Here is a 19995-nt window from a genome sequence, read left to right as displayed (position 1 = left end):
ACTTTGGTTCTCCGATGATACCGATAAAAGTAGGAAATCTGAAAAAAAAATCTGAAACTTTCTTGCAAATTGACTACAAAATCTTGACCAAAATCGCATGGCCTTAAGTGGTAGAGATTTATTTATGCTGTGGGCCATCCTTAGCCCGGGAAAGAGAGAGCGCTTTCTGTCAGAGTTGCTGTGCTGCTTGGATACCGTTCGTTCATGTCAGGATGTTTGGTTTTCAGACTGTCTTCCACTGCAGAATCTTTGAACAAAGCCTTTCATTTGTCAATTTTGGAAGAAATTGCTTTCCATGTTGGTCCATCTCTGATACTACAAAAATCTTAAAACTTGGACACATCTGCAGGGCCAGACAATCTGCTGTAGAACACGAGCTATAACTCGAGATAACACTGATCAAACACACACGGCCCAAGATTATAGACACGATTCAAAATTGAGAGTGAATTTTCCAACACACACACACACATGCTGGCATCATGGCTGCCATTATCTGTCTGTATCAAACACTTTCCATGAATGTTACAAAAAAATTGGTCTTCACATTTTCTGTGTATATGAATATTTAAATCATACAATAGGGCCGGTTGCATCATTTTGTCATAAATTTGAAATGAACTTGTTTCGATTACTTTTATTTATTTTAAATTACCAAACTAAAAAAAAAACAAGAAAAAAAGAATAAACAAACTAACAAACAAAAGTCATTAATCTGACATTTTTGTTTTAGTATTTATTGCTAGAAAAATAACAGATATTCAAACAGTAGCCTATTCAAATCAGTGTTATTTTAGTAGCATTGAGATACTATTATGGTTTTTATTCATATTTAGGATTTTTATTTTAGTTACAGGTTTAGTCATTTTGTTGTGTTCTTGTAATTTTTATTAGTATATGTCTATAGTATATTATAGTATACTAAAGTATATTAGTTTATTAGTATATGTAGTATATGTATTTATAATGTATATATATATATATATATTTTTTTTATTATTATTATTTTTAAGTTATTTTATTGCAATAAGCTACACTAAATGAAAATGAAAAATGTTGTAGCTGAAATAAATTGAGTTATTTTTAATAATATTTAATTTAATTTGATTTCAGTTAAAGTTTATTATATTTCAAGTAACAATTTATGTTTTTAGTTTTAGTTAACTCTAATTATTTCAATTTTATTATTCATTTTAAATGACCAAACTACCAAGAAAAAGGATTTAAATAAATAAAAACAATACTTATTTTCAAGTCATTCAGTTTAATTTTTTATGTCTTAGCATTTAGTGTTTATTGCTAGAAAAATAACAAATGTTTTTTTTTAAACTGTACAGATTATGTAATATTTTGTGCACAGTGCCACTTAGTGGTAAAAGTGTAAATACACTGCTTTTCGTCAGTAATTTCCCCATAATTCTACCAAGCCTCATGTGATTCATATGCTGCACTTGATTAAATTGAGGCATGTAGTCTGTGAGACTTCAAGAATCTAGAAGAACACAGAAATAGAGTCTCATATGAGATCTCATATGCCGATGCAAGCAACCATGAGCAATTAGTATAATTGGGCCGAGTACACATAGATGTTGTACATTAAACAAATTATACTCTGAGTAATTAAACAAATGGACCTCAATGAGTGTGCTGAGATGAAAAAAATTTCCAGAGAGACAACAAAAGATCAATACAGTCAATATGGGCTGTTCTTTTCTCCTTTTATTTATTTGACAAACTCTTAAGATGTGCCAACCTATAAAGGGCTCCCATAAATTCCAAGGCAATAAACAACAAAAATCACAAATCTCATTTGAAACGTCACTGTTTGCTTTTAATTGGTATTACAAACAAGGAATGTGTTTGAAGTGCGGAGGCCAGGTGTGAGGGAGAGCGTTTCACACTAATGAACGTGCCAGATGTGTTACTTTTCCCCTCCGCACAACTCCAACAGGATCTTCCGGTAATCACCCGATGTGTCCCCCTAGAAAACAAACAGAACAGGGTTTCACCATGGGTTAAACCAGCGGAGTGCTTGGGTCTGTAGAAAAGTTTAGAGAAAAACTATAAAAATAAATAAATAATAATGTAACATAATAATATAAAATTATTATAGAAATAAAATAATATTTTATGCATTTTATTACATTATAATATATTGTATATTTTATGAAATTTCTCACATATATTTTTTTTACTTTTTATTATATATTATAATAATTTATACAGTAGCTGCCTTTTAATTTTTAGGATGGGGGCCCTCGCATCAGCATGATCATATTTGAGGGTCTGAGAAAACCACTGGGTAGTACTTTTGATATGGGATTTTAGTGTACGTGTATCTGGAAAATCAGCTCAAATTAAAAGTTTGGTTTCGCTTCATTCATCATGGATTGTTTTAAAGTTATTGTAATATCTGTTGTTAAAGGGACTCAAAAAGTAAAATTCTGTCATCATTTTCTCAGTCACCCTCAAGTTGTTCCAAACCTGTACGAGTTTCTTTCTTCTGTTGAACTCAAAAGAATATATTTTGAGGAATGTCTGAAACCAAACAGTTGACGGGCCCCGTTGACTTCCATAGTGTTTTATTTTATATACTATGGAAGTTAATGGAGCCCATCAACTGTTTGGTAACAAACATTCAAATATCTTCTTTTGTGTTCAGCAGAAGAAAGAAACTCATACAGTTTTGGAACAACTTGAGGGTGAGTAAATGAAGACAGAATTAAAATTTTTGGGTGAACTGCCCCTTTAATGGCTTTTAAGTCAAATTAGTCAAATGTCCTCAGTGAAACATCTGTGTCCCACCTTTATAAAGGAGTGAAGGGTCTTTCCATACATCTTCAGGAACTCTGCTTTAATGTCGAGCATATCGATCTCGGCGCGAGCCACCATGATCCTGATCAGCACGCTATCTGTGGTGCCTAAACCCTAAGAGAAACAAGAGAAATGATTACTTTAGCACCGGCCGTATCCCTATCGTGTGCAAATATTAGATCAATTGGTGTTTTCATTTACCTTCATTGACTTGTAGAGCCTTTCAGCGAAAAATGCCGGCTTGTTTTTTATGCATTTCACTGCAAAGGTAAACGGATGCTTTTTATATCCAAGTAGGCAATTGAAACCATACAAATGACAGAAATATTGCAATACTCACAACTGACCTATTGCCAGAAATGCATCCTCTAGGGAGCCTGACATTTCTCTCTTAATGCTGTCTTCAATGTCCCGTCCGGAAACCTTCTGATACTCCTGAAACACTGGGAAAAGAACAGGGCTTGAGAAAATGTTGGATGTAATACTGCAGTGTACGTAAAGAAAGGATGTGTGAAACAATATGCAGTGATAAAGGTTTCAAACAATAGTACTGGCCGGACAATTTTGCCTTTTATTTTTGTCATTATTGCAAAATATGATACTTGGCAAATAAATAAATGGACACTGATTGTATATAGCGCATATATAAATGTATATATGTATGTATATGTATGTGTGTGTGTTTAACCATTTTAATTCATTTTTCACTTTCATTTTTTTTAGTGAACTGAAATGAAATAAATTAAACACATATATATATATATACACACACACACACACACACTAGTAAAATAGCACTGTACTGCACATAATTTAAATAGACAGAATGAGAAGCAGGCCTACATCAACTATGTCACCACAAGGTGGAAGCAATGAGTTCCAGGGTTATTCCCCCATGCTGCCTTCAAAGATTACATAAGAACGATCACATAACTGGGAGGGAAGATTGCTGTTATCTGGTGGCACAGATACCTCTGAGTAAATGATTTCTGTTTCTCACACACAGCACAGTGAGGAACTTGACCTCGTCTGTTCCCCATCGAGCTTCGCCCGCCTCGTAGATGTCCTATGGGATAAACAACAGAGAACTTCACCTGAGCAATTTCCTTTTTAACTGTTAATGATTAATAAACATCAGCATGACTGTTGTGTGTTTAAGGCTGAACCACACACAATAAAAAGCAGCTCACTGAATTATACAGAAACACAGCCATGAATAATAGTAAATATGGAGAATACAGCAGCCCCATTCATTCGAAGTATTTGCACACCTCAGCAGCCACACATATAAAATATAACTATGTCACTGTGTTAGATAAAATATCAAAGCAAGCGGTGTTTATTTTAAGGAATGGAAGGCAGCAAAAGAACACTTATCACAGATGCTGAATCAGCGCGACAAGTGCAGTCCGAAATTAATTAATTAATTTAATGAATCGGATCTTTTGGTGAATCAAAAACATAAAGCGCGAACACCAACGTAGTCTGAATGTTCATTTCACAATGTTGAACGCTATGGGTTTTATCAGTTGTATTTTATATATATATATATATATTTTTTTTTTGTGCATTTTTATTGTTTGTATATTACTTCAATTTAAATTAAAATTATTTATTTTTTAAATTGTTTCTTTTCCCCCAAATAGTTTTTTGTTCTGCTTAAAGAGACTAAAAATGGAAACGAAATCAGGAATTCAGGTTGACTGGGACACTTTTTCCCATCATCTCAATGGCAAAAAGTGTCCCAATTAACCTCAATTCACCCTATATACACAAAACCCATTACGTCACAAAAAATCGAACGAGCTTATTAGGCAAAAAGCTACAGCAAACCACGTCAAAATCTTCACCTTTGCATCCTGGACAGCCTGAGCCTCATCTACCTTGGTGCTCTCGTCACGCCCAGCCTGTAAACAAAGCAGAAAAGACAATATCTATCAATCCAGCATGGCAAACCATCAGGGGTCACACCTGTGGGACACTGTGGACGGCGAAGGTTTGCATGGCAAACAGAAGAGCTGATGAGTGAAGGCATCAAAGAATCTTCTTCACAAATAAGATAATACGCCGATTTGTTTATTTACCGAGAGCAAAGACACCAAGACCCTCTGGAACATTCCAGACGTGTCTCCGCAGATGTCGTCCTCGAGACTCTTGTCATGCACTGTGATAACGACGAAAGAAAAGTCAATGAAAATAGTGTAATATGGGAAGAAATATATATTTTCACAATATAACTTTCAATGGAAAAAACTGTCAGTTTCCATCCATAAATGTTAGCATGTACCTCTCTTGTAAGTAGCGATGATTTCCTTAACCTCAGAATTGGTTCTTGAGGCCAGGATGTCAATGAGACAGGCCTCCTCTGTCCCAGCACCCTGGACACGGGGAACAAAAGAAAAGAAAATGAAGAATTCACCTAAAGCATCAATACACAGGAAAAGTTCATAGGGAATATTGCTGATGAAGATGAAGGTAAAGGTTTGGACGATATTATGCCCATTACCATTAATAACTGCCACAGGTCAGGTGATCTGTGTGTAAGTGTTTCCTGTTATGTTGCGCTGAGTATCATTATCTTGTGGACAGATTGCTATAAATTTAGATTTTTGTGACTTTCAATAGCTAGATATATAAAAGAAATAAAAAGCAATATATAATATATAAAGTTATTTTATGTGTTTATATATTATACATCGTTTTATTTTCATTTATTATATTAATTAATATTTTTTTTATTTTATATATAAATATTTTATTGTAGTGTATATATATATATATATATATATATATATACAGTGCAATGCATAAGTGAATACACCCATGCTGTAACACTGCTGGCTGAATGATAGGAGGAAGCAGGATCCACATGCAGCAAACTTTATTTAATAAACCAAAAACTAGACAAACTCAGACTCGGGAAACAGGACACAGGAACCAAACAGCCAACATACACAAACAAGAACCCACAAACACTGAAACAAGATACAGGGTTTAAATACAGAGACTAACAAGCTAAACAAGATAACAAGGGGGCGTGGTTAATCTGAAACACCTGGGGAGACTAATAAACAAGAAAGACTACAAAGGACTACAAAACATGGCACAGAACAGGAAATAACAAAAATGCACACCAGACAAGGGAAACACAGGACAGGAATCATGACATAGCCCCCCACTTAAGGAGCAGATTCCAGATGCTCCTCAGGAAATAGTTCAGGAGGGTGGTGGAGCGGAGGCGGACCCGGGGGCGGGATGGAGGGCCAGGCCCATGGAACGGCAGAGGGCCTGGAGACTGTGGCAGAACGGGAGACCAGGGCGGATCAGGCTGTGCAGGCGACCAGGGCGGAGCAGGCTGTGCAGGCGGCCAGGGCGGAGCAGGCTGTGCAGGCGGCCAGGGCGGTGCTGGCTGAGGAGACGGCCACGGCGGAGACGACCCTTCGGGCGGCCACGGCGGAGACGACCCTTCGGGCGGCCAGGGCGGAGACGACCCTTCGGGCGGCCACGGCGGAGACGACCCTTCGGGCGGCCACGGCGGAGACGACCCTTCGGGCGGCCAGGGCGGAACAGGAGACCACCCCTCTGGCGGTCCTGGCGGATCGGGCTGGTCCGGAGGTGTATTGCCCCCCCCCAAAATTTTCTTGGGGAGGCTCCCCGGTAAAGAGTCCTGGACCAGCGATGAAGAGGGCTTTGAGCTGGGCAGGACCAGCGGCGAAGAGGGCACTGAGCTGGGCAGGACCAGCGGCGAAGAGGGCTCTGAACTGGGCAGGACCAGCGGCGAAGAGGGCTCTGAACTGGGCAGGACCAGCGGCGAAGAGGGCACTGAGCTGGGCAGGACCAGCGGCGAAGAGGGCACTGAGCTGGGCAGGACCAGCGGCGAAGAGGGCACTGAGCTGGGCAGGACCAGCGGCGAAGAGGGCACTGAGCTGGGCAGGACCAGCGGCGAAGACGGCACTGAGCTGGGCAGGACCAGCGGCGAAGAGGGCACTGAGCTGGGCAGGACCAGCGGCGAAGACGGCACTGAGCTGGGCAGGACCAGCGGCGAAGAGGGCACTGAGCTGGGCAGGACCAGCGGCGAAGAGGGCACTGAGCTGGGCAGGACCAGCGGCGAAGAGGGCTCTGAGCTGGCGTGAAGCTCTTGATCGGCAGAAGTGACGTGAACAGTCTCTGGATCAGCAGAAGTGACGTGAACAGTCTCTGGATCAGCAGAAGTGACGTGAACAGTCTCTGGATCAGCAGAAGCGACGTGAACAGTCTCTGGATCAGCAGAAGCGACGTGAACAGTGTCTGGATCAGCAGAAGCGACGTGAACAGTCTCTGGATCAGCAGAAGCGACGTGAACAGTCTCTGGATCAGCAGAAGCGACGTGAACAGTCTCTGGATCAGCAGAAGTGACGTGAAGAAGCTCAGGTTCAGGAACAGGCTCAGACTCAGGAACAGATGCGGTCTCAGGAACAGACAGAGGCTCAGGAAGCGTGGCGGCGGCCATCCTTGGAACCAGAATCAGGCGTGGCCGCCTTCTTGGCTGGAGATTCTCAGACAACGTGGTGGCGGCCATCCTGGGAACCAGAATCAGACGTGGCCGCCATCTTGGCTGGAGACTCCCCAAAGCTGCTGCTGGATCCATTAAGTGGTGGGTTCTTCTTCTGTAACGCTGCTGGCTGAATGATAGGAGGAAGCAGGATCCACATGCAGCAAACTTTATTTAATAAACCAAAAACTAGACAAACTCAGACTCGGGAAACAGGACACAGGAACCAAACAGCCAACATACACAAACAAGAACCCACAAACACTGAAACAAGATACAGGGTTTAAATACAGAGACTAACAAGCTAAACAAGATAACAAGGGGGCGTGGTTAATCTGAAACACCTGGGGAGACTAATAAACAAGAAAGACTACAAAGGACTACAAAACATGGCACAGAACAGGAAATAACAAAAATGCACACCAGACAAGGGAAACACAGGACAGGAATCATGACACATGCTAAAGTTGACTAAAAAGAGGAATAAAAAATCATATTTTGGAAATTGAACTTAATGCCTTAATTTAAAAAATTAGGAAAAATCCAACCTTTAAGGACACCAATTTTCTTTGTGAATGAATAATGTATCGTAAATAAATAAATGTTCTTCCTTAAAATACAGGGTGCATAAGTCTGGACACCCCTATGTTAAATTCCCATAGAGGCAGGCAGATTTTTATTTTTAAGTATTTTAAAAAAAAGATTTTTTAGGATACTATGCATCCTGATAAAGTTCCCTTGGCCTTTGGAATTAAAATAGCCCCACATCATCACATAGCCTTCACCATACCTAGAGATTGGCATGATTTTATTTCAGTTAGCCTAAAAGCTAGTTTGATTTGCATTGAGAGATGATCTTATGGAAAGTACCCCATGCCAATCTCTAGGTATGGTGAAGGCTATGTGATGATGTGGGGCTATTTTAATTCCAAAGGCCAAGGGAACTTTATCAGGATGCATAGTATCCTAAAAATTTTTTTTAAAAAATACTTAAAAATAAAAATCTGCCTGCCTCTATGGGAATTTAACATAGGGGTGTACTCACTTATGCACCATGTATTTTAAGGAAGAACATTTATTTATTTACGATACATTATTCATTCACAAAGAAAATTGGTGTCCTTAAAGGTTGGATTTTTCCTAATTTTTTAAATTAAGGCATTAAGTTCAATTTCCAAAATATGATTTTTTATTCCTCTTTTTAGTCAACTTTAGCATGGGTGTATTCACTTATGCATTGCACTGTATATATATATATATATGAAGGTCTCCATGATTGCAGTCAATTCAGATTTTTGTGACTTCATCAATATCTTAAAACAATATAAAATAAAATATTGTATGAAATGAAAATATAAAATTATATAAATTAATATAAATAAAATATAAATATGTAATATAACAAAAACAATATAAAATATATAATAGCATAGAAATTTATATGATTATATTGCATTATAATATAATTCATTATATAGAATAAATATACATGCATAGTACTGTATATATACAAAATATATACATTTTAGATTATATAACAAGATTGCGATGGACTCAGATTTTTGTGACTTTATAAATAGCTTAAAACAATCTAATTTTTTAATATAATGTTTTTCATTTATGTGTTTAAACAAAATTGTTATTCTGTAATTATTTGAGAAATTTCTGAGTGAAAATTGAATATGAAACTGCATATAACACATTGAATTAAAAGTGAAATTTTAAAATAGACTGACTTAAATAGTATTTTGTAGTATTCATAGTAACTTAGAACAATCACAGTCACTTTACATGGTCAGTACACTAATGCATTTTTAAACGATGCCATGGCACATGTCCAAAACTCATATAACCATGCTATTTTCCAACTATTTTGGAAATAAAGCACAGCACATTTCCCCCCTGTATCCTCACTAACCTTGATGGCGTTTCTCAGCTCATATGCGTCGTACACCGGGCCGGGCATCATCAAGCCGACCACAACCGACTCAAAGTTTCCAGTGAGCTCTGACTTCAGGCAGTCAAGCAGTTCCTGAATGAGGGTTTAAAATATACTGTTATTTACCACAAGCTTTTAAAAATTCCAGTGCAGAAAAGCTTAAAATTAGAATATTTATCCTCAGACACATTCATTCATGCTTTAATTTCCACTTGGTTACAAATCTAACATCCCAGAAGGAAAAAGAAACAAATGGATTTGAAGTTGGGAAATGGTGTTTTGTGTAATATCTGCTGTCAGTCTCCAACAGGGAGCTGGGTGGGGAAGGCATGCCGAGTCCACAAGACCGTCCTGAACACCGTCCAGAACTTCCCCCACAATGACTCACACTTTCTTGCTCTACAGAGAGCGCTTTAGTCACTCAAAGTTTCCATTAACATACGCATCAAGACCTGACTCTGACTTTCACTGACCGAGTTACTGAGGGTTTACAGATTAACAGAGGACAAGGAAGCTCAATAAAAGCCAGTGCTGCATTCTTTATACTCCGTTACGATAACAGTCATAAAGCAGGGGTGTCTCGTGAAAGACACCGTTTGTAAATTGCATGGACTCTCTGTTCCCTCAGTGTGTATATTGACATGAAGAGTTAATGATTGAAGTCGGTTGACAGCATTTGTTATCAGTGACACATACTCTGCTTTGTCTATCTTAATTCTGGCTATAGAATCATCAAGTAATGTCAACACTGTTATCTAATCACCTCGTGAACCGTGTGTTTGATGTAAATACAGCCTGATGGCTGCTCACATCGTCCCTGCCATTAGGACCTTCCGCAAAGATAAGATAGCAACAACAAGTTTCCCTAATTTTGGCCAAAATTTTTTTTACTGGTCCACAGTGAGATCTGTTAATGCTTGGCCACTACTGTTATTTATATTCTTATGCACAAAAAAATGGTTGCATTGCTTCCGGTGTAAATGAATTTACCTCTTTAGTATGTGCTTTGTTAAATATAGCGCTGTTTTATTCAAGATGCCTTCAAAGGAGCGAGCAAAGATGAGCAAAACCAACGTCCATCGCATATGCTGATTGGTATAAAAAAAAATGTTTTTCTTCTCACTAACATTCAGATAGTAAAATTGAATAAATAGCCAACGATTAAAAAAAACTAGCTAGGTTAGCTGCATGGTTTCCTTAAAATACCATAGATATTGCCGTCAGTTCATACTGTTAACACTTTCTCTGACAAGCGGATGCGAAGAGACCCGTTTTCCTGATTGTTCATGTAACGTTTGGCATAAAGCCCTTTGCAAATGAGAGAATGATGGCTGTTAATGAGGCAAAAGTTAAAGTATGGAGTATGTTACCTTTCCCACGCTCTGTTTGAAAGCTTCCTTGATTTTTTGCCTTTGTGCAATAGTGCGATGAGCGATGATCTCGATGATAGTTGCCTCGTTGGTTCCTGAAAGTGGTTAATTTCAAGAAACAGTTAATGCAAAAATTAAATTTCAAAGCAATTATTTAACCATTTTGAGATTATCAGCATAAGTTGATTTACACTGATTCATTTTAGCAGACGCTTTTATCCAAAGCGACTTACAAATGAGAACAACAGAAGCAACTAAACTAACAGTAGGACAACAATATGCAAGTGCTATGACCCCTCTCAGTTTAATCTAACGCAGTACGTTAAGTTGATAACTGCATCCTTTTCACCTTTTGTCATCTTCACCAAAACACATTGATAAAGAATAGTGTGGTTTTTAATATGCTATAAAATATATATAAAAAACGTTATATAATAATTATTACATATATAATAAATAATGTTGCATTTTTTGAAAGTGTCTTTCTTAAATGCTCACCAAAGCTGTATTTATTTGATCAAAATACAGTAAATACAGTAATATTGTGAAATATTAGTATATAAAATAACTTTTTAAAACATTCTGAATATATATATATATATATATATATGTATATATATATATATATATATATATATATATATATATATATATATATATATATTATATAAATATAAATCTAATGTACTCCTGTGATGTTAAAGCTGAATTTTCAGCATCATTACTCCAGTCTTCAGTGTCACGCGATCCTTCAGAAATCATTATAATATGATGATTTGCTGCTCAAAAAGAATTTCTTATTATTATCAATGTTGCCATTATCAAACAGTTGTGCTGAATAAGAACAGAAAGTTCAAAAGCATTTATTTGTAATAGAAACCTTTTGTAACATTGTAAATCTTTATATATAAAGACATTATCTTATTATCACTACACTATCTTATTATCACTGTGTGTGTGTGTGTGTATATATATATATATATATATATATATATATATATATATACAGTGCGGAAAAGAAGTATTTGAACACCCTGATATTTTGCAAGTTCTCCCACTTAGAAATCATGGAGGGGTCTGAAATTGTCATCGTAGGTGCATGTCCACTGTGAGAGACATAATCAAAAAATAAAAAATCCAGAAATCACAATGTATGATTTTTTAACTATTTATTTGTATGATACAGCTGCAAATAAGTATTTGAACACCTGAGAAAATCAATGTTAATATTTGGTACAGTAGCCTTTGTTTGCAATTACAGAGGTCAAACGTTTCCTGTAGTTTTTCACCAGGTTTGCACACACTGCAGGAGGGATTTTGGCCCACTCCTCCACACAGATCTTCTCTAGATCAGTCAGGTTTCTGGGCTGTCACTGAGAAACACGGAGTTTGAGCTCCCTCCAAAGATTCTCTATTGGGTTTAGGTCTGGAGACTGGCTAGGCCACGCCAGAACCTTGATATGCTTCTTACAGAGCCACTCCTTGGTTATCCTGGCTGTGTGCTTCGGGTCATTGTCATGTTGGAAGACCCAGCCTCGACCCATCTTCAATGCTCTAACTGAGGGAAGGAGGTTGTTCCCCAAAATCTCGCAATACATGGCCCCGGTCATCCTCTCCTTAATACAGTGCAGTCGCCCTGTCCCATGTGCAGAAAAACACCCCCAAAGCATGATGCTACCACCCCCATGCTTCACAGTAGGGATGGTGTTCTTGGGATGGTACTCATCATTCTTCTTCCTCCAAACACGTTTAGTGGAATTATGACCAAAAAGTTCTATTTTGGTCTCATCTGACCACATGACTTTCTCCCATGACTCCTCTGGATCATCCAAATGGTCATTGGCAAACTTAAGACGGGCCTTGACACGTGCTGGTTTAAGCAGGGGAACCTTCCGTGCCATGCATGATTTCAAACCATGACGTCTTCGTGTATTACCAACAGTAACCTTGGAAACGGTGGTCCCAGCTCTTTTCAGGTCATTGACCAGCTCCTCCCGTGTAGTTCTGGGCTGATTTCTCACCTTTCTTAGGATCATTGAGACCCCACGAGGTGAGATCTTGCATGGAGCCCCAGTCCGAGGGAGATTGACAGTCATGTTTAGCTTCTTCCATTTTCTAATGATTGCTCCAACAGTGGACCTTTTTTCACCAAGCTGCTTGGCAATTTCCCCGTAGCCCTTTCCAGCCTTGTGGAGGTGTACAATTTTGTCTCTAGTGTCTTTGGACAGCTCTTTGGTCTTGGCCATGTTAGTAGTTGGATTCTTACTGATTGTATGGGGTGGACAGGTGTCTTTATGCAGCTAACGACCTCAAACAGGTGCATCTAATTTAGGATAATAAATGGAGTGGAGGTGGACATTTTAAAGGCAGACTAACAGGTCTTTGAGGGTCAGAATTCTAGCTGATAGACAGGTGTTCAAATACTTATTTGCAGCTGTATCATACAAATAAATAGTTAAAAAATCATATATTGTGATTTCTGGATTTTTTTTTTTAGATTATGTCTCTCACAGTGGACATGCACCTACGATGACAATTTCAGACCCCTCCATGATTTCCAAGTGGGAGAACTTGCAAAATACCAGGGTGTTCAAATACTTATTTTCCTCACTGTACATACACAAATTCATGTGAAAAAGAAAGGATATCCTTTTGAATTCTGTGGTTTCAAATATCAGGACATAATAAAAATCATCTGGTCATTAGCAGGTCTTAAAATTAGGTAAATACAACCTCAGATGAACAACAACACATAACATATTACACCGTGTCATAAAGCCAAAATGGATAAACCATGTGTAACAAACTAAGTAACAAACAATTGCTTGTAGAGCCACCTTTAGCAGCAATAACTTGAAGTAATCATTTTCTGTATGACTGTCAGTCTCTCACATTGTTCTGGAGAAATTTGACCACTCTTTTTTAAAACTTTGCTTAATTTCTTTGTGGTTTGTGGGCATTTGTTTATGCACAGCTCTCTTAAGTTCCCGCCACAGCATTTCAATCTGGTTGAGGTCTGGACTTTGACTGGGCCCAGTGGCGGATTTAGCAAATTGGGGGCCCAAGGCGAAGGTATGTATGGGCCCCCCCCCCCATACGATTTTTAAAAGAGAGCGAAAAAAAAAAAGACGGAATGGTGGATAGGCAGGTAAAGCTAATCTACGGGGAAGTGAAGTTTGGAGAGGAGAAAAAAAACTTCCCCTTTGAACCCTGCATACACTTCTTTACTCCAAAATGAAGATGGAAAGCAGAGAACACACAAAGTGTAGCACTACACAAACTAATAGTCACGATTGAACCCAACAGAGAATAAGGTTTCAGATAACAAAATTTGCTAAAATGCCAGGAAAACCAGCACTGTTTATTCTTTTTATTAATAAAATGTACCTTGCTTTTGAAGCATTCATGATGATAAAGGGCCTTTTTTCCCCCTTTTTATTTTTTTTATTTTGAGGTTTGTTGGGGGCCCCCCTACTACGACCGCTGGTAGGGGGCCCCAAGCAGCCGCCTACCTATGCCTCTATGTTAAGACCGCCACTGACTGGGCCAGTGCAACACCTTGATTCTTTTTTTATTTTTTTTTATTCTAGTGTAGATTTGCTGGTGTGCTTGGGATCATTGTCCTGTTGCACGACCCAACTTCGACCAATCTTTAGCTGTTGGACAGATGGCCTCACATTTGGCTCTAGAATACTTTAGTATACATAGGAGTTCAATGACTGCAAGGTGCCCAGGTCCTGTGGCTGCAAGCCCAAATCATCAGCCCTCCACCACCGTGCTTGACCGTTGTATGTGGCGTTTGTGCTGAGACTGTGTTTGGTTTTCGCTAAACTAAATAAGGTTTGGGCGCTTTGTTGAAGGGAAAAACTGTCTTCATTTTTTCCACTTGTGAATAATCTTCCTTACTGTAGAATAATGGACTTCAAATTGTTTGGAAATGGCTGTATAACCCTTCCCAGGTTGATGGCAGAAACAATTGCTTCTCTAAGATCATTGCTGATGTCTTTCCTCCCTGGCATTATGTTAACACACACCTAAAGGCTCTAGACCAGCAAACTGCCCAAACTCCTGCTTTTAATAATAAAAAGGTAGAAGTAATCACACTTGCTGATGATCAGTTAATAAAATGCATTTGATTAGCTGTGCCTGACGGCTACTTATCCTCTTAATTCCTATGGAGCAGTAAGGGTGTATTAGTTTGTCACCTATGGCTTCTCCATTTTGGCCTAGTTTTTGTGAAATAAATAATGACACAGTGTAAAACGTCATGTGTTGTTGTTCATCTGAGGTTGTATTTACTTAATTTTAAGACCTGCCAAGGACCAAGTGATTTTTTTTATTATCTCCTGATACATAAAACCAATAGGGTGTCCTTATTATTTTTGGTTTTGTAATACATTAAATTGTTTATTCTGCAGAACTTCTACTTTTACTTTCATGTTCCATGGAAGTGATTGCACAATTTTCATTTCTGCATAAATTTTTGACACTTTTTGAATTACAAGTTTATTGGTATTTAGAGTATCGGATTATATGTTACCCTGAAGGCCTCAGGCTGGAAATCACATGCTTGATTGTAAAACTGCAAGATATACTTTTTTTTTTGCACTGCATTTTACATTTTTGACACTTTCAGAATTATATGTTCACTGTTATTTATAGTATAAAATCGCATGTTCCTCATAACTCACTTTAGGTCAACAAGCGAGCCTCTGACAAACAGCTCCAGTGTGAGTGTGAGTTCCTCATGTTCCTCACACTAAAATCAGCTGATGTCCATTAAACTAAAAAGCTGCATTCTCAACATAATTCCAAGCTCTAGTCTAAACCGATGAGGAAACACCTTTTCGGTTACAGGACAAATGCCAAGAGATTTGTCTTTTTTTGATCAAATCCCAGCTGAGGTGTCAGTGCTGATAACAGCTTGCAATTTTAACTGGAAATAAAGAGAGATTTAGTTCTCTGATCTGCCTGTTAAGACACTTAATGAGGAATGAATGCTTAGACACCATTTAAAATGCAACCAGGGGGTGATTCTTATTTTATTCAAATGGGAAGAAAATGTGATCATGTAAATATGCTCATCTCGAAGCCCGGTTCTGATTTGTCTGATCACTTACCAGCTCCTTTCATAGCACCATAGATTTTCTGGGAATCTTCCTCTGGCTTGAAGCCTGATGCCTCAGTCACGGTTCCACGATTGCCCAACTACAGAAAAAGAAGAGAGAACCACACCTTTACACAGAGAAGTGTAAACTGACACCTAGATATTTTTAAGATCAGATTGTGTCAAAGGGAAAAACATAAGTGTGAAAAATTTAATTTAAGAGTATCACTCAAAATCTTGGACACACAAAGTTTGGGTTTGCTAAGATTTTTTTAATGCTTTTAAGTCCCTTCTGCTCACCAAGGTTGTATTTATTTGATCAAAAATACAGTAAAAACAGTAATATTATTACAATTTCAAAATAACTGTTTTCTATTTTAGTATATTTCAAAATGTAATTTATTCCTGTGATGCAAAGCTGAATTTTCAGCATCATTAGTCACATGATCCTTCAAAAATCATTCTAATATGCTGATTTGCTGCTCAAGAGACATTTCTTATTATTGTCAATAGTCAATATTTTCAGGATCCTTAGATGAATAGAAAATTCAAAAGAACAGCATTTGTTTGAAATAGAAACGTTTTGTAACATTATAAATGTCTTTAATATCACTGTTGATCAATTGAATGCATCCTTACTGAATAAAAGTATTAATTTCTTTAAAAAAATCTTACTGACCCCAAACTTTTGAACAGTAGTGTACTCATTCTCTATTGTGATGTTTCTCCACATAACTATTTTCCATTATTTGAGAAAATTTACACAATATCTTTTTGTCTACAAAACTAATTTGACGCATTTAAGCAAAAGCCTTTATATCATAAGGTTTACAATATCCAGAATTTTGACTTGTAAAGCAAAATGAGAATAAATGAGAGAAAGCAACTTTTATTTGACTACAAATATGTGATCAAATAAATTGCCTTTGAATTAGCTAGAAGCGTGAATAAACGCGTCAGTGTTTCAGACGTGCTCATGCAAATGGTAAATAACAAGATGACGGTAACGGAATTTTTATAACTGCCCATATGGGAGATGTAATGGTAGATGTGCAATTTAATTTTAGAAATTTTAAATCTCTCTATACATTCAAAATACTTTTCTTACCGCTGCCATTGTGATGGAGGAAAGGTTTGATGAAGAGATGAAGAGATGAGAACACTAAAGGCAAGAAATAAAAAATAAGCATTAAAGTCATTAGGCAACCTTGCATATAAAACACAAATACATTTTTAAATTGTCAAAGTGATTGGTTATAATAGATTTTGAAATCCACAAACATTCACAAAGCAAAAAGAAAAAAAGGTTTATTTTGACACATACCGGAAAAGTGACAAAGTCTGTAATCTTTTTGCTAGAATAATTAAAAGGAACCAAGACTGCATTTCCCAAAAGCATCCTAAATCGATCGTTTGTGCCAGTGGTTTCTGCGATCTACTTAGACTTGCAAAGCTTATAGGAAACCCAGCCCAGTTTGTTTGGTTTTTGAAATTTAATAAGTGGGACTGAGCTCTTAATAACAAGGTCAATGACACTGTTAAATAAATAATAACTTAGGATGCCTCAAGCTAAATGGTTTCCACTTTACTATTCAGCTCATTAAACAGAAGAGGCTCAACCGGTAATTAACAGCCTTCTGCTCTGTATCAGTTTCCCCATTCAAACAATCAACTTACAACCTTTTGTTATAAGGTTTTGTTGCAAACCCCAAAAGACCCCATTTAAAACCCAGAAACTGCTGACAGTCTTTCAATTTTCGCCTCATTGTATTCTAACATTGGCTCTATGACGATATAATGCATCATTTAATGATCTTTTAATAATTTATTCAACATGCTCTACATCCAAAGGGCCCGTTGACACACGCAGAGCAACTTTGACACGATTCAGAAACCTCTTTTGATTTTGAGTCGCACTAATTCATTGACATTCACAACATATTTCAGTATTTGAGACATCTCAGCATCTTTCTAGCAGTGTAGTCTATTCTGCAAATTAGTGCCCAGAGCTCAGAAGATAGCTCAGTTGCAAGTTATGATTCATCAACTAATTATCAAAACAAAATTATTAAAACAGAAACTTTTGACACAAGAAGAATTAGACTATTAGATAAGAAATGTTTGAGTTCATATTGAATTGTCAGATTTTTCTTTCTTTCCTGTGAGATAGGTCATTGTCATGTATTTGTAAAACATGTGGTGTAATTTATTTGCAATGCAAAGCAATATGACTCATTGTATTTTAATGAAAGCCACATATCGGAGGATCATGAGCTGTACAGTCACGTGACAGGAATATGGGCGTTTAGTGCTCTCGCAAAAACGTTATGATAACACTTCATTTTACAAACTTCAATTCACGACTACTTTTTTAGTTCCATAACATGATTTCTGTTCGCCTATTAAATGACAAAATGAACGTCTATAAACGTTCATTATAGAGCGGAAAGTGTCGCGGTAAACATGAAAGCGCTCAAAGTTTTCTATTAAATTCTGTAAATTCTATTGAGTGTGTCTTACCTGAAGCGCTGGATTCAACGAGATGCGCGAGACCCGTCACTCTAAATGGATGTGTGGAGATCTGCGAGAATGTTTCGGAGTTCTGCTTTGTTACCAACTTTAGTGGGTGTTGGCTTGAGTCGTGTTACAGTTCCTCATTTACGGCCCCTCCTCTTTATTTTACGTTGAGATTAATGATTGAACTTGTTGACTTATAGGATATGCTTACTGAAGCTGTCAAATGTCAGCTCTGTCAGCTAACCAATATAGCCAATTCACTGTCTTTAATTGCTGTTTGTTCTAAACTTTGTGGTAACGTTTAAAGTCGTGTATGTTTTTAAGTAGGTTTTTTTCCCAAAGTAAAATTAAAGCGGGAAACCCTAAAATGAACATTTTGTCATTACTTACCCTCATGTTGTTCCAAACCTGTATGAGTTTCTTTCTTCTGTTGAACACAAAAGATAGTATTTATAAAAATGTTGGTAACCAGACAGTTAATGGCACCAATTTCCATAGTAGAAAAAAAAAAAAAAAAAATACTATGGAAGTCAATGGGTAGCCTACCGTCAACTGTCTGGTTTCCAACATGCTTTAAAATATCATCTTTAGTGTTCAACAGAAGAAAGAAACTCATACAGATTTGGAACAACTCCGTGGTGAGTAAATGATGCCAGAATTAAAAATTTTGGGTGAAATATCCCTTTAATCGCATTGCACGATCCATCGTGGGGACCCAATAAAGCAGCTAGCTATACATATTGCAGCAAATAAGTACTTTTGTAATTGTGTACCTGTTTGTACATAACCCCCTAACTGTTGACTCAAGTGTCTCTTCAATCGTTTGCATATAATTTTTAAGTTATAGGACCCCCTCTTGACAAAATAGAAAGTCTTTTGTTATTTGTCTCTGTAATAAAATTTGTACAACTTTTTATAGGCTACTTATCCTTATATTTTTTCACTTGTCTCTCCAAAATGCATGATATGCCGTGATGCAAAGTCACTCTGGTTTGAAACCCTAAAACATTTTCCTGAGATGTTGATTTCTGACAAACAATTTGAAAATTAATCAGATTTAAATGATTATTAAAAATATCATATTTCCATAAGAGTGCTAAATTTGATCATTCAGTCATTTTTAAAGACCAAGGAGAGGGATTCGTCCTGTTGAATCCTCCAGACATTTAGTAACTCTGCAAAGCCCTGAATGTGCTTTTTACAGAACATCCAAACTTAAAACTATGACATGTACGTTGTCAGATAAATCCACTAAAATATAATGTCCTCTACATAAGCAAAATGCCTATTCGTGGGTCTCAAGTGCGAATCAAACACTGAGATAATCATAAGAATGTTAATAGAAGAGAACAAAAATAATGTTATAGGTTACATGTTGTGCACTGTGACTCAATCGATCAATCAATCAATAGATTTAAGGCTGACATAGATGAATAGATTTAATAGATTAAAAGAATGACAATCTTTTTGCATTTGTTTTTTCTTGTTGCTGATAAAGTATGAAGGTAGAGACCTATTTATATTTTAAAATTAGTAAAAGTAGGTTTTTGTGATGCCCATTTACATTTATGGATAAATATTTTTTGGTGTGTAAGTAAATTTACAATATGTCATATTTGAATTCAACATCATTGTCAAATATATATGTAATTATATGTAATTATAGTGTATTTTTTGTGTATTTTATGTGTGTTTTTGATAACTGAGTTGCAAAACT

At 37.1% G+C, this 19995-nt stretch overlaps 1 protein-coding gene across 2 annotated transcripts; it reads right to left on the bottom strand.

The window, feature by feature from the left end:
- Positions 1-1701: 1701 nt before the first annotated feature.
- Positions 1702-18416, bottom strand: anxa4 (annexin A4). Of its 2 annotated transcripts, XM_084105358.1 has the most exons (13): positions 18282-18416; positions 16870-16923; positions 15775-15862; positions 10655-10749; positions 9264-9377; positions 5102-5192; positions 4899-4978; positions 4665-4721; positions 3787-3880; positions 3162-3257; positions 3016-3074; positions 2806-2928; positions 1702-1981 (listed from the first exon to the last, which is right to left on the bottom strand). In XM_084105358.1, exons 2-13 carry the CDS (start codon positions 16876-16878, stop codon positions 1922-1924), a joined length of 966 nt encoding a protein of 321 aa, XP_083961484.1. In that variant the 5' UTR covers positions 16879-16923; positions 18282-18416; the 3' UTR covers positions 1702-1921. The 2 variants fall into 2 exon arrangements, with proteins under 2 accessions (XP_083961484.1, XP_083961483.1); XM_084105357.1 differs by lacking the exons at positions 1702-1981; positions 2806-2928; positions 3016-3074; ... (5 more) ...; positions 16870-16923; positions 18282-18416 and adding an exon at positions 5679-7475.
- Positions 18417-19995: the final 1579 nt, after the last annotated feature.

Source organism: Abramis brama (assembly GCF_963993115.1).
Source record: "Abramis brama genome assembly, chromosome: 25".
Taxonomy (NCBI): Eukaryota; Metazoa; Chordata; class Actinopteri; order Cypriniformes; family Leuciscidae; genus Abramis; species Abramis brama.
This window is presented reverse-complemented; position numbering and strand designations above follow the sequence as displayed.

Excerpts from the sequence above, each read along its gene's own strand:
- anxa4 (XM_084105357.1), bottom strand. The coding sequence starts at position 7,441 with ATGGATCCAGCAGCAGCTTTGGGGAGTCTCCAGCCAAGATGGCGGCCA.